The 26688-nt window shown below is 39.7% G+C and overlaps 1 protein-coding gene across 3 annotated transcripts in view; it reads right to left on the reverse strand.

Annotated features, from left to right (window-relative positions):
* Positions 1-26688, reverse strand: part of SRGAP1 (SLIT-ROBO Rho GTPase activating protein 1) — a 312110-nt gene that overhangs the window by 91126 nt on the left and 194296 nt on the right. For all 3 annotated transcript variants that reach the window (XM_005206653.5, NM_001205668.1, XM_059886612.1), the window contains exons 5-6: positions 5541-5723; positions 4939-5067 (exon numbers count right to left, since the gene is read on the reverse strand). In XM_005206653.5, the coding sequence (XP_005206710.1) occupies positions 4939-5067; positions 5541-5723 (312 nt within the window). The remainder of the gene's footprint in view (positions 1-4938; positions 5068-5540; positions 5724-26688) is intronic.

Consider the following 26688-nt stretch of genomic DNA (forward strand, 5'->3'; position numbering starts at 1 on the left):
TGGGGTTGCAAAGAGTTGGCCACGACTGAGCACATCAGCAATTTAATAAAGTCCAAATTCAAAAGGTTTTAGAATACCCATAGTCTGTTGCAAGGAAAAAAAAACTAAACTATATGAAGCAGGAATCAGAGATATACCACCGTAAGCTACTAATCAGTTTCAATATTACTATTGGTGGGTTAAACTTATGTTGTTATATATCTACTTAAGATGCAGCAACACCACCCATGATGTATTCCGTTGCAAAGTGCTTAACTTGAATCCATAAAGTCTATGGATGTGTGTTTGCTTTGTAGGAAATATAGGGGATACAGACATGGGCTAAATAACATCACAACTTATCACACAAATTGAGAGGCTGAAACTTTCTCTGAAACTACTATCTCCTCAACAACTGTCTCTTCAACAAGGGACTTGGCTGGATAAAAACAGACTGAAGGGACACATCACACAGATGCAATGTGTGATCCTAAACTGGATCTGGTCTTAACATACCAGCTGAGAAACATTTTTGGGAGTCACAAGTGAGAATATAGTCTGGTTATTACATGAGGTAGAAATTTTCTGAAATGGAAGGGTGGAGATCAATGACTAGACAAAGTGAGTTATAAAGCTGTATGTAAAATGTGATTTCCTACTCTCTGTATGATCTAAAAATGTATGCGTGGACACAGAAAAAGTCTACATTTTAATAGTGACCATTTTGGGCAGTAAGTATGTAATCATTTTATTTTTGCTTATCGTATTTCCTAGATTTCTATAATAATGTACTGTTTCTATAATAATACAAAGACTAACTTTAAAATGTAAATTCTATGGAAAATTTATATGACTTTTTAAATATCAATTCATCATCATCTATCATAGAAAATGTATGAGACGGATACAGACTTGAGCAGAAGTCTAGAGAGACTGGAGGTTTGTATAAAAAAGGTGTCAACTTGAGTTCTTTGACTATGTATAATGCTTTGATCAAATCAAGATATTTAATATCTTCTGTGTCCTTTCACATACTAATGTACATTTAAAGTGCATTAAAAACATTGTCTTAACTTTTTCTCACTAGAGGTAATAACGGCCCTTCTAATAATTATTAGAGAGCTCAGTATAAAAGGCGTTTTGCTAAATAGGCTCATAAAGCATAAAAGATTCTAGTTGCCTTTGCATTATAATCAGTTTCTTTTCCACCATGAAAGGTCAAGGTTAATGATTTTTAGGATTACCACTATATATGCAAATTGGAGTCCTAGAAAACAAGCAGCCACTTTAGAAAGTACAGAGCACACTCTGATAGCCTTAAAAGTGAGTCAACGAACAGGAATTACAATTTTCACCAAGAGTACTCAGTTTCTTTTGAATATGACAATATATTAATATCAATTTCATATCATTTCTTTTAAAATTCATATTTAAGTTGTATCACTTGAGAACTGTTCACATTTTAAATTTAAGGCTGATCCTTAAAAAAAATTCAGCTATTTGAAAATAGCTGGCATATTTAACTATTATTTATTTAAAACAGAATTATTCCAACCTAGAGGTTAAAGTCTGAGTTTGAAATCCAACAATAGCTGTGTAACGTTTGGGAAGTTACCCAGGGCAGCTAAGCCTCAGCCAGTTCTCTGAATCTATAAAACCGAGAAAATAGTATTTACCTCACAAAGTTATAATGATTAGAGGAGATTATGCTTAGAAACCTAGGTGCCTGTCACATAGGAAGAGGTCAATAAATGTCTACAAACACGATGGTGACTCATATAGACGTGACATGTTCTTACCGTACATCTCCATATGGATGCCCCATAGGTATCTCAACCTTACCATCCATAGATGTAGCAGAATTACTGCTCCTTTCCAGGGTCCCCATCTCAGCAAAGGGTATTGTCATTAACCTAGTTATTCAAGACCTGAGCTAGGAGTCATTTTTATTCTTTTTAAAAAACAAACAAACAAAACCCCCACCACTCTAATTTTCTCTTAGTTCTATTTTCAATACATTTTTAATCCAAACCTTCTCGCAGGTCTATCAGTATCATGCCAGTCCAAGCCAGCATCATCTGAAAAGCACAAAAGACTCTTGAATCAGCTTGCTTTTTTCACACTTGTCCTCCTCACCCACCTTAGCCTATTTTCCAGAAGGCAGAGTGAGTCTTTCAAATGTAAACCAGGTGATGTCACTTCCTTGCTTAAAACCCTTCAATGGCTTCACCTCAAACTAAGAACAAAATCTAACCTATGTTCCTTGCTGCAAGGCCCCTAAATGATTGGGCTTCTGCCTCCCGTCTCTCCCAGCACCTTTTCCTCACTCGCTCCACTCCAGCCATCCTGGTCTCCTTTGCTATTCCTCAAGCACCTTGAACTTGCCAAACACACCTCCAACTCTATACCTGGAGCCTTGACAGTCTTTCTGTATGAGGGATTTCTTCCCTGTTGGCACTAAAGCTTGCAGCTCACTTTTCTGCTCAAACATCAGGCTTTTCTGACTACATCATCAAAAAAAGCACCCCCATGGCTCTATTTTATTTTTCTTCATGGCTGTTACTACAGTGTTACTGTTACTACTACAATGTACTATAATAAGTATTAATTTACATAGATATTAAATATAAATATTTAATATATGCCCATATTATACACATATCACATACAGATAATATATATGTGTACACTTTTTACGGCTTGTCTCCCCAGCTAAACACCACGGAGGTGAGGACACTGTTTTGTTTATTGCTGGATCCCCATTATCAAGAACAGTGCTTGGCACCTTGTAGGTATTAAAGAAGTACTTTTCAAGATCAGGGACTTCCCTGGTGGCTGAGATGGTAAAGAATCTGTCTGCAATGCAGAAGACCTGGGTTTTATCTCTGGGTAGGGAAAACCCGCTGGAGAAGGGAATGGGAACCCACTCCAGTATTCTTGCCTTGGAGAATCACACGGATAGAGGAGCCCGGCGGGCTACAGTCCATAGGGTCACAAAGAGTCAGACACAACTGAGGGACTGACACTTTCACACTTCCTTTCAAGATTAACTTATCCTCGTATTAAATTGGCTTGGGTTTAGCCAAATACTCCAATCACTAAAATAAGCCCTAAACAAAGCAAGCAAGCCGAGTTGTTACACAGAATTAGTTCTCTATATTCCATCTATTTTGCAGAATCCTTAGAGATCTAAGTTTGAAAATAGGGGTCAGAATTTTTTTTTTAATTTTTATTCAGGAAAACTAATAGCAGTCTAGCAGGAAAACATTATTTCATCAGAGGGCTAGAAGAAAAAAAAATTTTTTTTAAGCTTCTGTATTTAAAATATTTAAGTGCAACTAAGACCTGATGCAGTCAAGTCAGTAAATATTTAATAAATAACAGCTAAATATGTGGACTTACTACAAAAATAGTTGCCTTAACCTACTATGTCCGAACTATGACACCCTATAAGCCACAGAAAATAATTTTATATTATCATCACTGAATTCAATCACTGCAAGGCAGAATATGAGTAAAATTCCAGCAGATAACTCTGTACTTCTATCACTTTATCTGTTTTCCTTATGACACATCACTGTTTATCTTTTATTTGCAGATACTGGTGTTTTTGGACACAGGATTTTTGTCTATTTCATCTTTGCATCTCCTACAGTGTTAGCACAATGATTGGGCTCCTCAGTGGACAATTTCTGATTGAAAGGATGAATGATGCTGAGGGCGAGTTGGCAGTAAACATTATACAAATATAATAATCGTTAAATACTCGAAAAGTGAAAGTGTTGGTCACTCAGTTGTGTTTGCCTCTTTGTGACCCATTGTAGGCCTCTAGGTTCCTCTGTCCATGGAATTCTCCAGGCAAGAATCCTGGAGTGGGTAGCCATTCCTACTTGCAGATTTCTAAGTGAGCCCAATTAGTGTTTTTATATCATATTCTGTTAGATAATAAACGTGGTTTCTATGTATTCAATTTGCTTCACAGTATTTATCACCACTGTCATAAAGCAATCATTTGCATAGCCATTTGCTTCACACCTGGCTTTTCCACTTTAAATTCCAAGGAGTGAGAACTGTACATTTAGGGACTTTCCGGGTGATCCAGTGGCTAAGACTCTGAGCTCCCAACGCCGGGGGCCGGGGTTTGATCCCAGGTCCGGGAACTAGATTCCACATGCTGCAACTGAGAGTTCTGCATGCTGCAACTAAAAGACCCAGTGCAGCCAAATAAAGTAAAAAAAAAAAAAAAAAAAGAACTGTACATCTATAGCTTTTCAGAGCCTTAGCACCTCATAATAGTAGGGGCTCAATAAATATATTTTGAATCAATGAATGAAGTTAGGGCTGTGCTACTGAATCATTTGAAAATGCCTGGAGTCCCTTCCCAGCTAGTTTTCTGGATACTGACAGCTTCACAGAGCTCCCTGGTTTATTTTTCAGTGGTTTTAGTGTTTCACATGCATCTTAAAATTTGTAGTATCTTAGTGCATACAAGGAGATCAAACCAGTCAATCCTAAAGGAAATCAACTCTGAATATTCATTGGAAGGCATGATGCTAAAGCTCCAATACTTTGGCAACCTGATGTGAAGAGCCAACTCACTGGAAAAGACCCTGATGCTGGGAAAGATTGAAGGCAGGTGGAGAAGGAGATGAAAGAAGATGAGATGGTTGGATAGCATCATCACTGACTCAATGGACATGAGTTTGAACAAACTCTGGGAGATGATAAAGGACAGGGAAACCTGGTGTGCTGCAATACATGGGGTCACAAAGAGTTGGACACAACTTAGCGACCGAACAACCATAACAAATCCTATGTAGTATAATTTGCAGCATTTCCCCCCTGAGAATTACATAAAATAACATTGTTTTAAAAAATGATGGTATTTTAGAATCAAGGAAATAGGGTTATTGCTAACTCCACCTTGATGTGAAAAATATAAAAACTTCAAGTACTTACATCAATTAAATCTGAAAGATCATGAATATAATACTTGAAAACTGAGGCATTGGTTGCTTCAAGGGTTAGGAGATATTCATTCCGTGCCTTAATCGATTTAAGCTTGTTTTCCGAATATTTTGCTTGTCTCTGGAAATGAAGAAGATCCAGGAATTGGAAAAAACAATAGTCATTTTAAAATCAGACAGGGAAACATACATAAATTTCTATTCATCTAAACGATTTATTCTACATATACAAACGACCTTCCAAGTCCTTTGAGAAAAGTACAATTTGAATCTGATTTAAATAAATGAAAATTGCCCAGAGACGGAGAATAGCAACAATGTATTTGGGTGTCAGGCCCACTTGCAATGAAATCTGTTTTGTTAATATTCAAAATTCTCTACATTGTGTACTAGATACTTGGCATTTACCACTAAACAACGCCCAGCTGTTATTACATGATTTTTATGTTACTTAAACATTTTTCATCCCCACGGGAGGAAACGCATGTCATTTCACAGTAATTTACAACGTGTGTCCATCAGCTGTTATTCCACTGTTCTAGGTCTGTCACCTCCAGGGAGGGCAGAAGGGCTCTGCAGTCTAGTTTTACTTACTTTTTCCTTCATTTTTTCAATTTTTTTCACCGAGCTTCGCCGCTGATGTCTCTCTTCCAGTCTAATGTGGAAGACTGGATCACCAGACCTGCCAATTTGCTTCTCTTCTTGTTTCTCAGCCTCCTTCAGTTTGCTCTCTGCGCTGATGCTTTCGGCGTGATACATATGGTATGTTTTCATCACCTGTGAAAATGTGACCCAAATTGTTAAAAGATGTTTTTCTGAAATTAGGGAATGGAAACCAGTATATGACGTGTATGTTAAAGATATCACCTTCCAACTGGCAGAGGGAAAGCCAGATTGTTAGTAAAATAGATAACAGATATACTATTCCTTTTACATAAAGCAAACAGAAATATGCAAATTCACCTGCCAGGAAGAGGCATTTAGGAACAGACTGTGATGAAAAAATGATTGACAGGGTCTTGTGTGTGCTTTCAGTGTACTTAAAAAGTTCCCTCAAGCTTAAAAGTGTTTCTCTAAAATCTCCTCTGAATTATTGATTTGCAGAATAAACCATCATGGGTAAATTTTAGCTAAACTTCGGAATTACAAAAAACTCCAAATAAGTATAGCCCTTACTAAAAGGACTATATTGCTTAAAATCTACTTGTCAAAATATAAAACGTAAATATAAGGTTCGTATATGGTTTTAGGGAAAAAAACTTTTCATGAGCACAAAGTAATATTTTATGTTCAATGTAGAAAACATGACAAAAAAAGAAAGTAAAATAAAAAGTAAAAAATAAAAAAGCATATGATTTTGGTATACAGCTATCCAGCCTTTTTTCTATAAAAATACACACACACACACAGACACACACACAGACACACACTCTTCTTCATTTTAAAATGACATATATCACTTCTTCAAAAAAAAACCTGGATCATACTGTATTTATAATTTTTAGTCTCTTATATCCTTTTCCACTTAAAAATATCAACATTTTTCTATGCCACAAAATATTCCTCTAAAAGAGCTGTATAATATTTCCTTATACCAATTCTCTATTATTGAACATTTTAGAATATTTCACTTCTTGCCTTTAATAAATAAAATTGTGTTGAAAACCCTTCATATATAGTGTATCTTATTTCTTCTCTTAGAAATGGTACATGTAATTTGCATTTTAATAGATTTAGGAATATACAGGAGATGAAATTTTATAATGTATTCTTCCCATGTATATTATATATAATTAACCCTAATTTAAATTCTTTTAATTAAAAAAAATTTAAAGGTATGGTGATTCCAATGCAACTAATGTCTCAAAGAATATCTGGAAATTCAGCAACCAAGTAATCAGTGCAAGCACATTCTCAAAAATGATGTCAAATTCTCCTCCACATAAAACAGACTTTATTTCATCTGTAAATAACTGTAAGTTATCCAGAGCTAACTTTATAACTAAGGTATAATTGTGTTCAAGAAATTGATGTAATGTTTTAAAGTAAGGAACTTGATTTTTCTCATTTCAAAATATGAGCTTTAAAATAGTTTGAGGGCTGGAAGCATCACCAGAATAAATATATTTATTTAGGTGGAACCCAATTGCTTTTTTTTTGTAGGTTACATGTAAAAGGTAGAAAATCAGCACTTAGGGTTCAACTTAATGCACATCCTCCAGATGACTATTTGAAGAGTAAAATTTGGGGTTAATGAGGAGCCTTTCCTTGTTCTCATAAAATCTGATAAAATCTCATAAAATCATAAGCTAGCAAATTACGTCAAAGGCACTGCTGGACAAGAACAAAGTGTGGATTAAATCACAGAGTCAGGGCAACTTCTCTTAGCTGGGTGTAACTACAAAGTTGTCTGTTTTTAGTTAATTATCAAATCTGTCCGTAGAGGGGGAGTTTGGTTGGCTACTCCAGTTTGAAAGAAAAATAAGATAGCATTAGGAAGCAGCTGGGGAATGAAAAGGGAGTCACCCTGCAGCTGGGCAAACAGCAAGGTCAATGAATCTATTACAAACCTTGCATTTCTAGGCTTGGCTCTGTTTATATTCCCCGCCTGAAGCAAACCCACATGCCATTTGGGTCTTGGTTCCAGTTACATCTTTAAATGAGAGGGTGAAAAAAACCCATCTCACACACACACCCCCCACTCCCCTCCCCCCCATATGCAGTTGCTCAGCTGTCTTCTTGCTACTAGACAGAAAGGAAGAAATGAGAACACATAACTACCATCAAAGATGGATGAAAAGGCATCTCAGACAGACCAGGGTAACTGAGAAATCTTGATTTTAAATACTTTCTGAGGAAGAGACCTGAATTCCAGACTCTTGCAGAGGCTACTGTAAGCAGGTAATTGGCACTAACTAAACTTTAGGGCTTCCCTGATAGCTCAGTTGGTAAAGAATCTGCCTGCAATGCAGGAGACCTCGGTTTGATTCCTGGGTCGGGAAGATCCCATGGAGAAGGGATAGGCTACCTACTCCAGTATTCCTGGGCTTCCCTTGTGGTTCAGCTGGTAAAGAATCCACCTACAATGTGGGAGACCTGGGTCTGACCCCTGGGTTAGGGAGGGAACAGTTACCCACCCCAGTATTCTGGCCTGGAGAATTCCACGGATTGTATATTACATGGGGTTCACAAAGGGTTGGACATGACTGAGCGACTTTCACTTTCACGCTTTATGAACTAAGGAACCCAAGCAGCCAGCTAGCATGGCGTTTGCTTAACTAGCCTGTGTTAGAAGGAAAATGTTTGAGTCTGACAACACGACTAGCAAGCAGAGGGTGTAAATATCATAATGTGGTTCAGCACAATAGCTGAGGATTCTCCACCCAGTTCAATGGTAATTTCCAGAAAGGTAATCTCTTTGTTCCATTTTCCCAATTTGACTTAGGGTTTCCACTGTTCTCAAAAATGTCAACAGTTACAATGAATGAATTTTAAAAGTTGGAGAGAAAAACACTAAAAGCTTCTAGAGAACTCTAATTGCAGATAATGAATGCCAGTAAAAACTTCATTATTTAAAATGTAAGCTGTTGACAAAAGTTAAATGTGGTTTGTATTTAAAATAAAAGAAAAGACAGTTCTCTCTTTTTCAGAGAAGTAAAAGAAAATGTTTGAATATATGCTGCAAAGAAAATAGCAGCTTCTCCATCAGCTTAATGCAAACACAAGCCTTTGCATATCAAATAACAGGACGGGCATATATTCATTTAAATGTACTCCAATAGCATATTTTCCCAATTGAATACTTTTCTACCAAAACCTCATGCATAATTCTCCATTGAAAATACTCAATTTATCTTCCCTGCAAGAAGAATATAGTCAAGTAGAAAGTGACCACATCATACATTTCTTTGTGAGACTGTGAAATCCTGCACAAAAATTTTGGACAGAAACTTAGTATTTTTTTTCCTTACTGACAGACCTATACAATGGACCTGACATTGCTCTTGTACTTTAAATCAAAATAATTAAAATATCTGAACTAAATTTCAATATTCAGTGTAAAGAAATCATGATATATCTGAAAACTATCCATGCATTGGAGATGAATGGATTACGGGTATAAATTCTACTTTTTGACTTCCGGCTCAGAAGATAGAAGACATGGTCCCCAGAATGGATCTACCAGGTGTGAGGTGTGGACAGTTATTTAACACTTCTGCTTACCTTACGAGGTTGTTGCGAATACCCAGTTGTATGTGGCCCCTGTGTGTGGGTACAGTTGAAACCATACTGAGTATTTACTACATATGTATGTATATATTTATGTATACAGTCTATACCACTAATACATACGTGTACATATATATAATATATATTTAGCTAAACAAGCATTATATAATGCCTACTACATGCCAGACATTGTTCTAAGCATTTTCCAAATAATAGCTTCTTTAATCTTTTTGATGACATCACTGACTCAATGGACATGAATCTGAGCAAACTTGGGATATCGTGAGGACAGGGAAGCCTGGGTTGCTGCAGTCCATGGGGTGGCAGAGAGTCGGACATGACTTAGCAACTAAGCAACAATCCTTCTAAAAATGCTTATTAGGTACATACCTTTATTCACCTCATATTACAAATGAGAAAAGTGAGGCACAGAGAGGTTAAGTAATTTCCTCAAGGTCACACAGCTGGTAATTGGCAGAGCAACGGTTGGTACCCTAGCAGTCTGGCTCCAGATTCAGTGTTCTGGACTACTGTGCCACAATCTTTGGAAATTCGAAAGCACTGTACCAACAGAAAGCCTCTTTATCTGGGGGATATAGTTACTCTTGGTCATATTCAGAAATGGAGGGAAAAAAGGAATGAAAGATAAGTATTTATTCATCCCACTTTTGTAATGAAGACTTGGTTTCCAGGGTTCAGTTCAGTCGCTCAGTCATGTCTGACTCTTTGCGACCCCATGAACCGCAGCACGCCAGGCCTCCCTGTCCATCACCAACTTCTGGAGTCCATCCAAACCCATGTCCATCGAGTTGGTGATGCCATCCAACCATCTCATCCTCTGTCGTCCCCTTCTCCCGCCCCCAATCCCCCCCAGCATCAGGGTCTTTTCCAATGAGTCAGCTTTTTGCATCAGGTGGCCAGAGTATTGGAGTTTCAGCTTCAACATCAGTCCTTCCAATGAACACCCAGGACTGATCTCCTTTAGGATGGACTGGTTGGATCTCCTTGCAGTCCAAGGGACTCTCAAGAGTCTTCTCCAACACCACACTTCAAAAGCACAATTGTTCTGTGCTCAGCTTTCTTTATAGTCCAACTCTCACATCCATACATGACCACTGGAAAAACCATAGCCTTGACTAGATGGACCTTTGCTGGCAAAGTAATGTCTCTGCTTTTTAATATGCTGTCTAGGTTGGTCATAACTTTCCTTCCAAGGAGTAAGTGTCTTTTAATTTCATGGCTGCAATCACCATCTGCAGTAATTTTGGAGCCCAGAAAAATAAAGTCAGCCACTGTTTCCACTGTTTCCCCATCTATTTGCCATGAAGTCATGGGACCGGATGCCATGATCTTAGTTAGTGGATGGATAATTGAGTTGAAGAATAAGACTAGAGAAGTTAGCATGAACCAGATGAGAAGAGCCTTGATATCCCAACTACTTACGCAGTATAGAATTTATTCTGTAGGTGCTGGTGAATCTACAGAAATGTAAACAGCATGGTCAAAGCAGTACCTTAGCAGTAATTCAGGGAAGACAGGCAGGATCATTTAGAGTGTGAAGTGACTTCACTTAGCATGAAGACAAGGGAGTGGAAAGGAGGAAAGAGAATTCAGAATGGCAGCTACAGGGCTTTTTCTCTGTTCTCACTCTCTGATCTTTGCTTAAACTTGACTTGATGCCCTGCACCATGGAGTTCAAATGCTCTTACGCTGTAGCTCTAACTCCAGCCTAAGCAGCACCCTTGGGCTGGTGTTGGAACACAAGTGATCTGAGTAGTGATCTGAGTCGATCACTTAACTTCTGCCTCAGAACACTTCGCTGCCTCAGTGGCCCTTCCGCCAGACAACCCAACCTTACTGCCTGGAATTCCCTTCCCCAGCATCCCTTCCTGGTACCATTTTGACTCATTCTCCAAGTCAAGGTCAAAGATCAACCTACTGCTAAGTGTTCCCTGGTTTCCCAGTCAGAGTGATCTTGTTCTTCTGACCTCCGAGACCTCCTGACACCACCTGAGAATCTGCCATGTGTTACAGATGTGTGTGTACCATTCAGTATCATGGACTGTCCTGTAAATTCAGTGAACCCACTAACAGGATCTTGCATGCTAAGTCACTTTAGTCGTGTTTGACTCTTTTCAACCTTATGTACCGTAGCCCGCCAGGCTCCTCCATCCATGGGATTCTCCAGGCAAGAATACTGGAGTGGGCTGCCATTCCCTTCCAGGGGATTTTCCTGACCCAGGGATAGAATCTGCATCTCTTAGTCTCCTGCATTGGCAGGTGGGTTCTTTACCACTAGCACCACCTAGGAAGCCCCAGGTATCTTAGGCACCTCCAGGTTCTTAATACTACTTTACATACAGGAGGAATAAAATACGGATCTGGTGAGAAACAAATGAAGGACAGGAATCCTTTTATATTCAGCTGTCTATTCACTTAACAAAAATTATGTGACTGGCATTGTTCCTCTCCATCCCTGGTATCCAAAACAGTACCACCAGTAAATACCCAGGGCTGGCCTGATGGGATGGCAAGTAGTTCTAACTCATTTGTGAAATACACTTAGCATTAGAATTTACAGCATTTCAAAAAAAAAAGAAAGAAAAGATGTTGCGGTTGGGGTTGGGGGGTGCTGGTGAAAAGCAGTATGTTAGTGACAGTATTTCCCAATTCCATCCATACGTGTGCAGGCTGTCACTCTCGTGTCCAACTCTTTGCCACCTCATGGACTGTAGCTGCAAGGCTCCTCTGTTAATGTGATTGTTCAGGCAAGAATATTGGAGTGGGTTGCCATTTCCTACTCCAGGGGATCTTCCTGACCCAGGGATTAAACTCGCGTCTCTTACATCTCCTGCATTGGCAAGCGGGTTCTTTACCATTAGTGCTACCTGGGAAGCCCAATTCCATACTCTGTCTATTGTTCTACTAAATCTATCAATCACAGAAAGCTCTTCATAAAAACGACACTCTTTAAATATCAACAACCAAAGGTAAAGATCCCTTTTCTATCAATATAATCAATACATGACTGGGCTCTAACTGTAACTGAGTTTCTGCCAGTGCCAGATTAACAAAACCATCAGTGTAGGACCATCACTTTGGAAGTCCATTCTCAGGAAGATCTCAGGTTCACGGGGAAGGCAGGGCTTCTGGTCAACCCTAGGCTGCGCTGCAGGCCTGGCTCCTCCAGGGTCTCACAGAACCCCAGTTCCTCTGTCTAGGCTGAGGGCTCTGCTGAGCCAAGCCGTGTCTCTGGAGCTTAGTTTAGACAGGGGTGGTGGGCACAAACTACCTTTAGGAGAGCATCCTAACACTGCAGGCTGGGATCTTTATACCTACAACCTTATGCTTTTCTGCCCTGTAGCCAATCCTGGAGATAAACATAGAGCCAGGCAGACCTGGATCTGAGTTCTTGTGCTACTGGTTATCAGCTGGGCAAGTTTGTTAATTTTCTTGAGCTCCAGTTTCTCCAAGGCAAAATGGAGATTAAGTGATACAACGCATGGGAAGCACGTAACAGGGTGCGCAGTTCTTTCTTGACAGTTTCTAAGGTATGGTGTAGAAGCAGCACGCAGCCTCTGAGATCAGACTAATTGGCTTCAGATCCTGGCTCTAAGCAGAGAGCTGCAGGTCACTGCCCCTCACAAAGACAAAGCAGCTAGAGAACTAAGAACAACAAAAGCAGACCGGATGGAGGCGTCTCCTGCTGTTTCATATCGCAACTTGGCCTAGCCAAAACCTCTTAAAAACTCATGTACCAGTGATGAGTACCCCAGAGTTGATGGCACAGGTCCTTGCATGTTCATAACACATACCACCTGAAATCACACTTAGAAAGGCTTCTAGCCTCTTTGCAATGTCCCCTCATCATGTTGTTGCCGTTGTTAGTCTCTCAGTCGTGTTGGACTCTTTGCCACCCCATGGACTGCAGCATGCCAGGCCTCTCTGTCCCTTACCATCTCCCAGAGTTTGCTCAAACTCATGTCCATTAAGTCGGTGATACTATCCAACTATCTCATCCTCTGTCATCCCCTTCTCCTCCTGCCTCAATCTTTCCCAGCATCAGGGTCTTTTCCAATAAGGTGGCTCTTTGCATCAGGTAGCCAAAGTATTGAAGCTTCAGCTTCAGCATCAGTCCAGTGAATATTCAGGGTTGATTTCCTTTATGATTGACTGGTTTGATCTCCTTGCTTTCCAAGGGACTCTCAAGAGCCTCCAGCACCACAGTTCGAAGGCATCAATTCTTGGGCCCTCAGCCTTTTCTATTGTCCAGCTTTCACATCCATACATGCCTACCAGAAAAACCACAGCTTTGATTATAGCTTTGATTGTGACCTTTGTAGGCAAAGCAATGTCTTTGCTTTTTAACACGCTCCCTAAGTTTGTCATTGCTTTTCTTCCAGGGAGCAAGAGTCTTTCAATTTCATCATGAGGACCTCCTTTTTTTTGTAAGCTGATAGTTACTGGAAAATTAAGGGTAATTTACTGGAAAATTACCCAGGTTTCAGAGAGCAGTGTATACTGATCTGTGTTTATTCATCCACCAAACAGCTACTGAGTATCCATAAACCAGGCATTGTCCAAGAGATGAAAGACATAATGCCTAACCAGTAAAGACACAAAGACAGGCCTACTCTGACTGAAGACAGATAGGAGGTAGGGAGGGAGGAGGTGGTGGACTTCCAGGTAGGCTGAGTGGGAGTCAAGTGGAGAAGGAATTCTAGGCTTCTTTTTAATCAGCTTATATTTAAGTCCAGGAGCTCAACTGGAGAAAAAGGTGGGGTGGCAGGGGCGTATATTTATATAAAGAATGGAAAGACAGGAGAAGCCCACCCAAAATGAATGTTAGTCAATGCCTAAAATGGGTCTCAGTTCCCATCCCAATGCCCTATCTCCCACTTAAGTCCTGTGAGTGACACTTAATAATATTTTTTATTCTCATTTGTGGCATCAGGGATGGAAAGGCTGCTGATCCTGAAGGTAATGAGTTGTCAGTAGGACTGTTATGATGATGAACTTTTCCACCTTCTCTCCCCAGGCTGGTACAGCTGTCTATAAGTCAATGAAAGCAGAATTTACAAAACATAATTATATTTGAAAAGTAACATTTACAGGAGAACTCACTTTGAGAGCTAGTATACTGGTGGTTAAGGGCTTACATTCACCGAACAAGCCTCTTGGGCTCAATTGCCTTACTCTGTGATTTTGAGCAAGTAACTTAACCTTTCAGTGCCACCATTTCTTTACTGTGTTAATAGGCATAACATTATCACTGCATGCACAGGGTAGCTGGAAAGATAAGATATGTCAAGATATAAAGAGCACAGAAAGAAAAGCTTGACATATAATAAATGCATGGTGTCAGCCATCGATGTTTGAAAAAGAATTACCATAAAATATTTCATTGTAATAAATAGGTAATGATTTCTCCATGACTGAAAAGATTTTCACTTCCAACTAGTAAAGAGAAGGAAACAAGTGATAATTCCATTTATGTATACAGTAAGAATTTAAGCAAAGTGCTTTAGAAATGAGCAAATAGCTCAAGATGAACAATTAAATAGCATGCGGTCCTGTCTTTATAGGTAGTTTATCAAAGAAAATGAGAAGTATGTTGTGGATCCACTGAAATGAAATCAGTGTAACAGTCTAAATTTATCATCAAATTATATTTATAATCCAAACAAATGCTTTGGACAGAAGGCATTGTCTGGGACTCTGGACCCTACTGTGTGGGGACTGCCAACCAACCAAATGCCAGGGCAACAGAGATACAAGAATAAACAAAACAAATGGAAAAATAGAGAACATATATGCAAAGGGAGGAAGTAAGGTATAGAGTAGTAAGGGAGATACAAGAATAAACAAAACAAATGGAAAAATAGAGAACATATATACAAAGGGAGGAAGTAAGGTATAAAGTCACATATAAGGTATAAATTCTGTTCTATTCAGCATGGTGTACAAGATTTTGTTTCAAGAGTGGAATGTTAATGGAAAGAGCTTAGGTCTATAAAATAGACCTGGATTTTGGTCCTAGCTTTAGCTGCAAAATACTTTTGCAACCTCAATCTTTCTGACCCTCAGTATGACCTTCAGCTAGTAGAGAGGACAATATGGGGCCTCCGGACAGGATCAAAATTAAGGGGCCAATCAAATTAAACTATGACCCGCAAATACTTTGAAAAGTGTGAAATGAGAGAAGTACAAACTAAAGGCTTATCACAGAAAGAAAACTGATTGTTGAACTAGAAGGCTTTTTTCTGTGAGAATTTGAATATATCCCCTGAAAAGGAGACTATTTGACAATGCTCAGAGGAAGTAACATGGGATGGCATCTAATCAGATCAGATCAGGTCAGATCAGTCGCTCAGTCATGTCTGACTCTTTGCGACCCCATGAATTGCAGCACGCCAGGCCTCCCTGTCCATCACCAACTCCCGGAGTTCACTGAGACGTCCATCGGGTCAGTGATGCCATCCAGCCATCTCACCCGCTGTCATCCCCTTCTCCTCTTGCCCCCAATCCCTCCCGGCATCAGAGTCTTTTCCAATGAGTCAACTCTTCGCATGAGGTGGCCAAAGTACTGGAGTTGCAGCTTTAGCATCATTCCTTCCAAAGAAATCCCAGGGCTGATCTCCTTCAGAATGGACTGGTTGGATCTCCTTGCAGTCCAAGGGACTCTCAAGAGTCTTCTCCAACCCACAGTTCAAAAGCATCAATTCTTCGGCAGTCAGCCTTCTTCACAGTCCAACTCTCACATCCATACATGACCACAGGAAAAACCATAGCCTTGACTAGATGGAACTTTGTTGGCAAAGTAATGTCTCTGCTTTTGAATATGCTATCTAGGTTGGTCATAACTTTCCTTCCAAGGAGTAAGCGTCTTTTAATTTCATGGCTGCAGTCACCATCTGCAGTGATTTTAGAGCCCAGAAAAATAAAGTCTGACAGTGTTTCCACTGTTTCCCCATCTATTTGCCATGAAGTGATGGGACCGGATGCCATGATCTTCGTTTTCTGAATGTTGAGCTTTAAGCCAACTTTTTCACTCTTACTTTCACTTTCATCAAGAGGCTTTTGAGTTCCTCTTCACTTTCTGCCATAAGGGTGGTGTCATCTGCATATCTGAGGTGATTGATATTTCTCCCGGCAATCTTGATTCCAGTTTGTGTTTCTTCCAGTCCAGCGTTTCTCATGATATACTCTGCATATAAGTTAAATAAACAGGGTGACAATATACAGTCTTGACGAACTCCTTTTCCTATTTGGAACCAGTCTGTTGCATCTAATAGTCTATAAAAAAAAGAGGATCCAGACTGTTATTCATGTTTTACTTTCTGTTGAAGATTTACTGTTCCCTTTCCATCTTCTACAAGAGCCTTCCAAGAGCCAGTGTTAGTGGAAGGAACTTCATATGCTACATATCCAAGGGTGTGTACCCTTGGTCTGATGTGTCCTGACTGTGACCTTGCAGCAAGGCTCCTTCTAACCCTGCTGGCCCACAGCATTCTCACCTATAAATCATGTCCTTGGATCGCTCAGGCCTTTTCCAGCTCTAAAATTCTATGAGTTCATGATTTCATTTATTTATCTTACAACAACTAAACAACACCATTAGAATTTATTATTTGGGGAAATACATATATCTCAAATATACTTCTCAATTGCTAAAGAGGTTGCCATAGGTAGACGGAAAATAAATTTTAATCAAAAGGAGAAACTAGTATAACAACAAATTATACTAATTATCTCTTGCTTCTGTTGACTGAGGCAGCAAAATAGTGCACCATGATATGCCAAGGATGTAAGATTCCTCCTAGAATTCTCCATGGGCTCTGAGGTCATAACTCATCTGCTTTGCTGCACAGAAAATGTCTAGAAATGAACAATGCCTGTATAGTCTAATGTACTATTGTACTGATGAATCTTAAACCGGGGTATCCATTACTCTAGTAACTTTAATTAGCTCTCAAACTGATTAGTGATCAATCATCAAGTGCTCATTAAGGAGAAATAATTTCTGAATTATCTGGTAGGTACAGGGTTGACACACAGATTTGCTATGTGCTTTTATCTTTGACTGTTATAATTTAGTTAAAGCAGGGTGTTAGTCTTCTTTTTCAAAGTGCTAAATTTAACAATATTTTTTACATGGTAATATAAATTACAATTAGTTTCACCAGATTTTGTTACTTTAATAAAAATATTTATGAAAAAGACTCACTTATCCTAAAGAGGATAGACTGTTTTCTGCCTTCTTAGCAAGAATATGTTTCTGTTTGTAAGAAGAGCAACCTATATTTATTAATCTTAACCTGGGCTATTTCTGTTTCCAGGAGTCACTAGAGGCAGCTTCTAATTCAAGTCTTTGAGTCATAAGCAGGGGTTATTAGTTTTGTATAGCTCAAATGAGCCCTTGAAGAACACTCACATTCAGCAAAAATTTATTGAGTCCCATACGATGTACCACAAACAGGCACTGTTCTATTTGATTTCTTCACATTCTATTATTAGAAATCCAATCATATTTTATTCTCTATTGATTTATACTAGGTTCAAAAGGATAATTCTTCATGAGAGCAATGAACAATTTGGTATAAGATCTGCCCACTTCACAATGATCAGAGATTGTTAACATAAAATAAATGTGATTTTATCTAGGAACCTCTAATTTTGCAGTATATTTTCCTGTCTCATCTTTCAAGCACTTCATTTGTAGTAGGGTAAAGACAGAGTGGTAAGGACAGAGCTGAAGAAAGTCCAGATTAATACTCTTTTTATTCTGACATCAATGATTTGCTAATATTTGGGTAATATTTAAGTGGATGGAGTTCACTGCATAGGCAATGTGGTTTCATGTATCTGTGCTTTTCCTTATATGTAAATTGCTTTTTGTTTGTTTTTTGTTGGGGATGTTCTTCATTTTTTGACTACACTGCATGGCATGGGGGGATCTTAGTTCCCTGACTAGGGATCAAACCTGAGCCCCTTTCAATGGAACCATGGAGTCTTAACCACGGTTAAGTCCTTATGGTTAAGTCCAATGGACCACCAGGGAAGTCCCACAAATTTCTTTTCTGGAAGGCCCTTCCCACCCTTCCTTTTGTCACTAAAATTAGGTGTCATCTTCTCCAGGAAGCCCTTGGAGTGGCTCTGTGCTTACACAAAGCTGTGGAGACCTATCTCTAGCCCAGCACCCAATACCATATATGGAAATATCTCCCTAGTCTAGCTCATTGATGACAGGGCTGTTTGTCATCAATATGCTCTGGGACCTATAAATTTGTTGAAAGGCCTCTCCCAGCTACTCAGTGTGTATCACCTGGATGTAATAGAGATGATCCTCTAACAATTTTAGAGCTGAGGTGACTGTGCTTTTAGTACTTTCCATTCTACTGACTTAAAGAGACAGGGAACAGATTCTAAGATTTGGGACCAATACTGAATATTGTATTCCATAAACTCTAGAACTTGGAAATCATAAACCCACTCCACACACAGGCTGGGTAGCCAGCCTCCAAAGGAGGAGAGTACTGTCTTAAACCATTCCATTCCTCAACACCTCTAATGGTTAAATTCAGGAATCAGACTGCCTGGGTGCAGATCCTTGTTTTGTCTTGTCCCACAGTTCTCTCACTGGTTATTGGGAACAAGAATCATGCCTCTAAGATTGTTGAGATAAAAAGAATTAACACACGCCAAACACTTGCAGCTGACACTGACACAGTGTTAAATGGCTGCTACAGAAATGAATAAAAATACCCCCCTTCTATCATATCTTTGAAGCCACAATAGGCTCAGCCAGTGCTTAGAATCAGCGCTCACCTGCTTACCCTCACACACCTGAAGGCTGAGAGCAGAGGGATGGTCTTTGTTCTATGGATCAAAGAAACTGAGCTGCAAAGAGACTTAATCCTTGCCCAACAAGTCAACAGAGAAAGTCAGAGATAGAGAAGGTCGTTCAGAAAGTCCTTGTTTCGTAAAGGGTTTTCATACAAAGTCTTCAGAGGCCCTGAAATACAAGTTTAAGCTACTGAAAAAAATAATGCCCTTGAATTGGCACTTGGAATACATATTAACTAGGGCCACAGTGAGCACAGTGGCAGCAGGAAGCAACAAAGGGAGGGTTTTGAACAGTTGGCAACGTTGAGGGGGAAAGTACATGTATAATGAAAGGCGAACACATTTCCTAGAATTTCAAAGTCACCTGCAATTTTAAATAATTAATTCTTTTCAGGGAAATGCTTCACATGTCTTCAACATTATATGTGTGTATTAGACATTTAAGTTATAAACTTTAGTATATGAAATATTTAAGCTGAGGACACAAGACACTTGGAATTTTAAAATCATAAAAACCTTGAAACCTTTGGAATTGTGGCATCAGCTAAAATGGAAAGAATGATTTAGAGTCCTTTTCTTTTAATGAAAAATGGTTTCGAATTTGACACATAAATCTGTTTCTCAAATCTAATACTTCTCACTCCATTTATTAAAAAGAGGAGAGAAAAAGAGAAGAAAGGTGAGAGATCTTTGTTAATCTATGTAAGAAAGCTTTCTGGGTTTTCAAATTGCTTTTGACCAGATGTCTAACCATGTTATTGGTGCCCATGTTCTTTATAGGGCTTCCCTCGTAGCTCCCTGGATAAAGACTCTGCCTGCTATGCAGGAGACCTGGTTTCGATCCCTTGGTCGGGAAGATCCCCTGGAGAAGGAAATGCAACCCACTCCAGTATTCTTGCCTGGAGAATCCCATGGACAGAGGAGCCTGGCAGGCTACAGTCCATGGGGTCGCAAGAGTCAGACATGGCTTAGCCATTACACTACCACTACTATGTTCTTATAAACTCCTTTGGTACTCCTGAAATCTTCCAACTTCTGACGTTTTCCCTTTCTCTCTACCTGTGGCTCCAGAAGGAAATTCTACGAATATGCCGCGTGTTTGTCCTAATTGTATGCGTTGGTTCACATCACTCCTTTTGCCTTAAAAACCTTCCCCAACTTTTCTCCATCTCTCCTCCTACTAGAATCCTGTCCATTTCCAGACCCTCTCCTCTTTGAATTTTTCTTAATCCTTGGTGTAGAGCTTTCTCTTTGGGTCTCCAAAGCCCTCTGCCTGAACCTTTCCGTTGGTATGCAATGGTCTGCCTTAAGTTAACAATCACCATTAAAATGGGAGTACAGTGTGGGAGCTGAGCCTTTTGACTCAGCTTGGTCCGAGACTTCTTAGCTGTGTGACCTTGGGCAAAGTATACTTAACCCTTCTGTGCCTCACTACTCCATAGGATTTAAGAGGCTGATTATATAAACTCCTCAAAATATTACCTGACAAAGGTTAGCTGTTACTATTTAGTCATTGCATAGCTTTAATTCGCTAGACTTCAGGCCTCTTGGACTGGTAAAGCTCCCACCACAGCAGCGCATTCACAGTAGGACCTAACTGCTAATTTGAATTAGAATAAAACCGGGGTTATAGTTCCAACCTGGGACTCAAATTACTTAATTTGACTCTCTGTGAAGTTCTCCCTAAATGGGGTTAATTTGATCATTTCTAAAGGCCCATTCAGTGCTAAAATTCTATCAGATAATCATGTGAGTTAAGATACACTGAAACGGTTCACTCAGTTCAACAGATTTAGATCTTCACTCCTTTCACATGGCTTTTACATTTCTACTGGCCAATATTTCTAGTCCATTTTGAGACAATAAATCTAAGGAAAATATCTATGATTTACTCTACATGCAAGTATTATATATTTTGTTTTGATGAAAAATGATAAAGCTAAGTACCTTAATTACCCCCAAAAAATGAAACATTCTGATTAAGATGTCTGTTACGAAAGCATTCTAATCATTAAAAGTCATACTACTATATTTCAGGATGTAATAGTTGGGATAAAGTACTCTTTGACAAAGATTCTTGATAAGAAACATTCTTTAGGAATGTTTTGTTTTTACTAAACTATACTTTCTAACACTTTCTTTCCCATTTCTAAGCTGAATAACTGTTTCTGGTTCATATTGCTCACTTTTTTAAAAAGACAGTTTTATTTGTAGTTCATAACAACCAACCATAACTAATCTCAAATCTCAGAGAGAAAATAATTCCAAGCAGAAGTAGCTAGCATTTCACCTCAGTAATTAGCAGGGTATCCTAAAATATATTTACATATAAAGTTCTTATCAAACAGATGTCTGGGGTGGGGCGGGGCAGGGATAAATTAGGAGCTTCGATGAACATATATACATTACTAACAGATAACCAACAGGGATCCCATTGTACAGCACAGGGAACTATATTCAGTATCTTGTAATAATCTATAATGGAAGACTGTAAAAAAAAAAGTATATAAATATATGTATATCTCTGAATCTCTCTGTTGTATACCTGAAACTAACACATAAATCAACAATATTTCACTAACATTTTTTTAAAAAATAAAAAAAGACAGGTATCCTTAGAGAGTCTTCCAATGGAAGTTTTACTAAGTGCAATTGAGTTGGCAGGAAAATAAATACAAGTTCAACTACTGAACCCGGTCTCTAAAGCCCGTCTGTGTCATGGCCAAGATTAGAATTCGGAAGTTGGCAGGGAGTCATGTGATCCCAACACCTCTCTTTCTTTCCATCTAAGTGTCTAGTAATAAAGCCAGGGAAAAGATATATGGAAACACTTTGTCAGCCCAAGATCTCGAAATAGACTGCTTCTAAAAAAAAGTTTTCCAGGTGGCATCACGGAGACTGCGGTATTCCAGAGAGAGTCTCATCTGGGGGAACCTCGTGCATGTCCTTTACACCATAGTCTTCTTTCTTCTGTGTTTTGTGCTGAGACCCAGACCTCTTTGTAGTCCCTCTCAAAGGAATGAATTTTCATTTTCACTGCAGAAATATATATTTCAAATACTTTAAATGCCCTTGAGCAAAAATAAATACTTAGCCAAAAAAAAAACCTTCTTTGAGGCACAGAGAAAAATCTTCCCAAGGATCTCTTTCGAAATGACTTTTCAACCTTGCCTGGGGCACATTTCTTCACTCTAGAAGAATGCATTAACTCCTGGTTCATGGGCGGCTCAGGGAGCCAGCAGTTCCTTGAGGCGGAGTTTTCAAGGAAGGGCTTGAAATAATAAACAGTGTCTTCCTTTGCATCTCCTCTAAAAAATAATTAGTTTCTTATTTTAACATTTTAAGGTGGTTCAAAGATCTGATGCGAAGAGCCAACTCATTGGAAAAGACCCTGATTCTAGGAAAGATTGAAGGGCAGGATGAGAAGGGGGCCAGAGGATGAGATGGTTAGACATCATCACCGACTCAATGGAGAGGAATTTGAGCAAACCCCGGGAGTTGGTGATGGACAGGGAAGCCTGGTATGCTGCAGTCCATGGGTCGCAACGATCAGACATGACTGAGCGCCTGAACAACAAAGATGTGTAAAAGCCAGAAAGGATATCTGTGTACATTCAGGGACCTTATTTTCCAAATAACTCCAGTACAAGAGGTTCAGCATACTTGTGTTTGTACTGGGACAGCTTCTATCCTCTATTTACATTTGTCAGGCAAATGAGAGTTAGGGCTCCAAAAGAAGAAAACAAAGGTGTGTGGACTATCCAGTAACAGCTACTTAGCACCAATCACTGTATGTGAACACACAGCTAAACAGGTAGCGTTGACACATACAACACTGAAGCTATAGGAAAAGCTATGTTGTAAAAAGGCCCCCACCCCCCAAATGAACACATGACAATATTAAAGCTGACGGTGCAAAGCAGTTTGGGTTTGCCACTTTTGTAACTGGCATCAACAATTTGGAAAGCTCTACTGGTGGCTCAGATGGTAAAGAATCTGTCTGCAGTGCAGGAAACCCACGTTCAATCCTTGGGTTGGAAAGACAACCTGGGAGAGGGTATGGCGACCCATTTCAGTATTCTTGCCTGGAGGATTCCATGGACAAAGGAGCCTGGCAGGTCACAGTCCACAGAGTGTCAAAGAGTCAGACACTAACACATATCAAGTTTTTAAGGGCTTCCCAAGGGGCTCAGTGATAAAGAATTCACCTACCAATGCAGTAGACATAAAAGAGGCATGCCTTCAATCCCTGGGTTGGAAAGATCCCCTGGAGAAGGAAGTAGCAACCCACTCCAGTATTCTTGCCTGAAAAAACCCATGGACAGAGAAGCCTGGCAAGCTACAGTCCACAGGGCCTCAAAGAGTCAGACACGACTGAGCACACACACAAATCAAGTTTTTACAAGTGGCAATCAGAGTGTACAGTGTAAGAGTTCCAGCTCTGAGTTTTACCTATGAGATCAGGTTCCACCCTTTCTCTCTCCACCTGCCCTGCCCATCCTTCCCTAAGGCAGCTGTCCAGTGGGGAATTAATGGACCTTGGGGACAGAACTGGGCTGAAGTTTTGGAGCATTCATTTGCCATGTGAACCTGAGCTAATTATGTGGAGCCCAGGTTCCCATTAGTAACCTTGGGATCCCAAATATCTGGATCACTGGACTGCTGTGAGAAATGAATGGGATCCTGCATGTGCTTTATAGTAAGAGTTGGATAAATCTTCATTTTCTCAGTTCTTTCCTCTTAATTTAATGGAACTTGAGGATGGCTCTTGAGCCATGTCTTGAGTCTGGCTATGTGTGTCACTGATGTATGGAGAGAGTGAGCATCAATATACATAATTAACAATTTCTTATGGATTTATCATGACATCTGTGTTAATCTCCATTAGAATTTGCTTACTGAAGACAGTAAGTTCCTTGTGTTTTTTAAAAACACTGAGTATAATGCTGCAAAACCTACACAAAATAAAGAAATATTAACACAGGACAAATGATTGTTTTTCTCCTAAAATATACTATAACCTTTAGAGATTTTTTTATGAGGGGACACGTGTAACACTTCAAATCGCCGTTTTATGACAAGCCCTTTACCACACTGTTGCAGTAAAAAAAATTTTGTTTTGAATATTCCTTTTAAGCTTTTGTGTCACCATTTTTCTGTTTTTGCCTCTTCACTTCTCCATTAACCCAGTCATAGTCCTGTTTATATTTACTATTGATTTGGTTTTCTTATAGAAGTTACCTTCCTTTTTCTTTATGTACAAAATACATACTCTTTATAAATAAAAATTATATGTGTGTGTGTGTGTGTGTGTGTGTGTATATATATATATATAGTTGTATATATATATATATATATATAGTTGTTTAGTCACTAAGGTGTGTCCTACTCTTTTATGACCCCCATGTAGCATGCCAGGCTCCTTGGTCCATGGGATTTCCCAGGCAAGAATATTGAGTGGGCTGACATTTCCTTCTCCAGGGAATCTTCCCAACCCAAGGATCAAACCCATGTCTCCTGTACTGGCAGACAGTTTCTTTACCACCGAGTCACCAGGAAAGTCCATGTGTAAATACATAGCTATGCCATTTGTGCTGCTGCTGCTGCTGCTAAGTCGCTTCAGTCGTGTCCGACTCTGTGCAATCCCATAGACGGCTGCCCACCAGGCTCCCCCATCCCTGGGATTCTCCAGGCAAGAACACTGGAGTGGGTTGCCATTTCCTTCTCCAATGCATGAAAGTGAAAAGTGAAAGGAAAGTTGCTCAGCTGTGTCCGACTCTTAGCGACCCCATGGACTGCAGCCCACCAAGCTCCTCCGTCCATGGGATTTTCCAGGCAAGAATACTGGAGTGGGGTGCCACTGCCTTCTCCTATGCCATCTATAATTACTGTTAAACATTACCATTGCTCTCCACCTTTACTCAGAGGCAGACAAGAAGCTGTTGCCATCCTCATGTCACCAATGATGGGGAGGGTGATACTGATGCTGAGGATGACGCTAACTATGTACATTCATTAGGCATCTGCCATTTGCCACGCACTGTTCTCGATGCTTCATCTGTATTAACGCAGCTTTATTTTTTTCTCCTAGCAGTTACACATGCCATACTATATATTTGTTTATTGTCTGCTTCTCCTTCCTAGAATATAAATACCTTGCGAGGAAGAAACATGGTCTGTTTTTATTTACATCCATATTGCCAGAGGATGAGATGGTTAGATAGCATCACTGACTCAACAGACATGAATTTGAGCAAACTCCAGGAGAAAGTGAAGGACAGGGGAGCCTGACATGCTCCAGTCCATGGGATTGCAGAGTTGGGCACAACTTAGTGACTGAACAACATGTCTTCAGTACATCTACAATTAGCTGGTTCGGTAGGAGGCATTAAAAAACTGTGGAATAAACAAACTAGCTTTCCTAATAGTGTGGGTGAGCCTCATCCAATCCAATGAGGGCCTGAACAGACTGAATAAGAGAGAATTTGCCCTCTGCCTGTCTTCGAGGTGAGACATGATCTGCTCCTGCTTTGGATCTGAACTTGGGCTGGAACTTACACCATCAGCTCTCCTGGTTCTCAGGCCTTTGGACTCGAACTGGAACTATATCCTGTCTCTCCAGCTTGCTGCCTGCTGATTTTGGGACTTCTTGCCTCCACACTGCATGAATCAATTCCTCTCTCATATAAATATGTATCATCTCCTATTGGTTCTGTTTCTTCTAGACTAATACAGATGTTCAGATCAGTTAACTGAGCTGAGATTCAAGTACAAGTTCACTGCCAGTCCAGTCCATTTTGTTTCCTTAAAGCAGAGCACTGTCCTTGCTTCTTAACCCCACTTGAGTTCTCTTTCACATGTTAAGCCCAAAAGTAAGTTAGCTGGTGAATTAGAAAGGGAATCTGAGGATACTGATTCACTCATTTTTTAGCTGAATGAGTCCCATCTGTTAGACCTTTTTGTTTAAATTTTAATTTTTTAGTTTATTCGTTGTTTCTGTTTTTTCTTTTTCTTTCTGTTTGATCACAAGTTAACATTTCTAAGAAGTACAGGTTGTTATTGAGGCACATGTTCAATTTTTCACTTATGTTTTTATTAAAGCAACATTAATGCCTGTGCTGTGCTAAGACCTTCAATCATGTCTGACTCTTTCTGACCTTATGGCTATAGCCTTATGGACTGTAACCAGGAAAGTCCACGTGTAAATGGACAGGCTCTTACGTCCATGGGGATTCTCCAGGTGAGAATACTGGAGCGGGTTGCCATGGCCTTCTCTGGGATGATCGCACGGTCTGCGATCATCTCCTGCATTGGCAGGCAGGTTCTTTACAACTAGTGTCATTAACTTTAAAAAATATAAAGGTGATAAATGACTTAAGTGCTTTGTGTTGTTCTATTCAGTTCAGTTCAGTTCAGTTGCTCAGTCGTGTCCGACTCTTTGTGACCCCGTGAATTGCAGCACGCCAGGCCTCTCTGTCCAACACCAACTCCCGGAGTTCACTGAGACTCACGTCCATTGAGTCAGTGATGCCATCCAGCCATGTCCTTCTCCTCCTGCCTCTAATCCCTCCCAGCATCAGAGTCTTTCCCAATGAGTCAACTCTTCGCGTGAGGTGGCCAAAGTACTGGAGTTTCAGCTTTAGCATCATTCCTTCCAAAGAAATCC

This window comes from Bos taurus, chromosome 5, assembly GCF_002263795.3.
Source record: "Bos taurus isolate L1 Dominette 01449 registration number 42190680 breed Hereford chromosome 5, ARS-UCD2.0, whole genome shotgun sequence".
NCBI lineage: Eukaryota > Metazoa > Chordata > Mammalia > Artiodactyla > Bovidae > Bos > Bos taurus.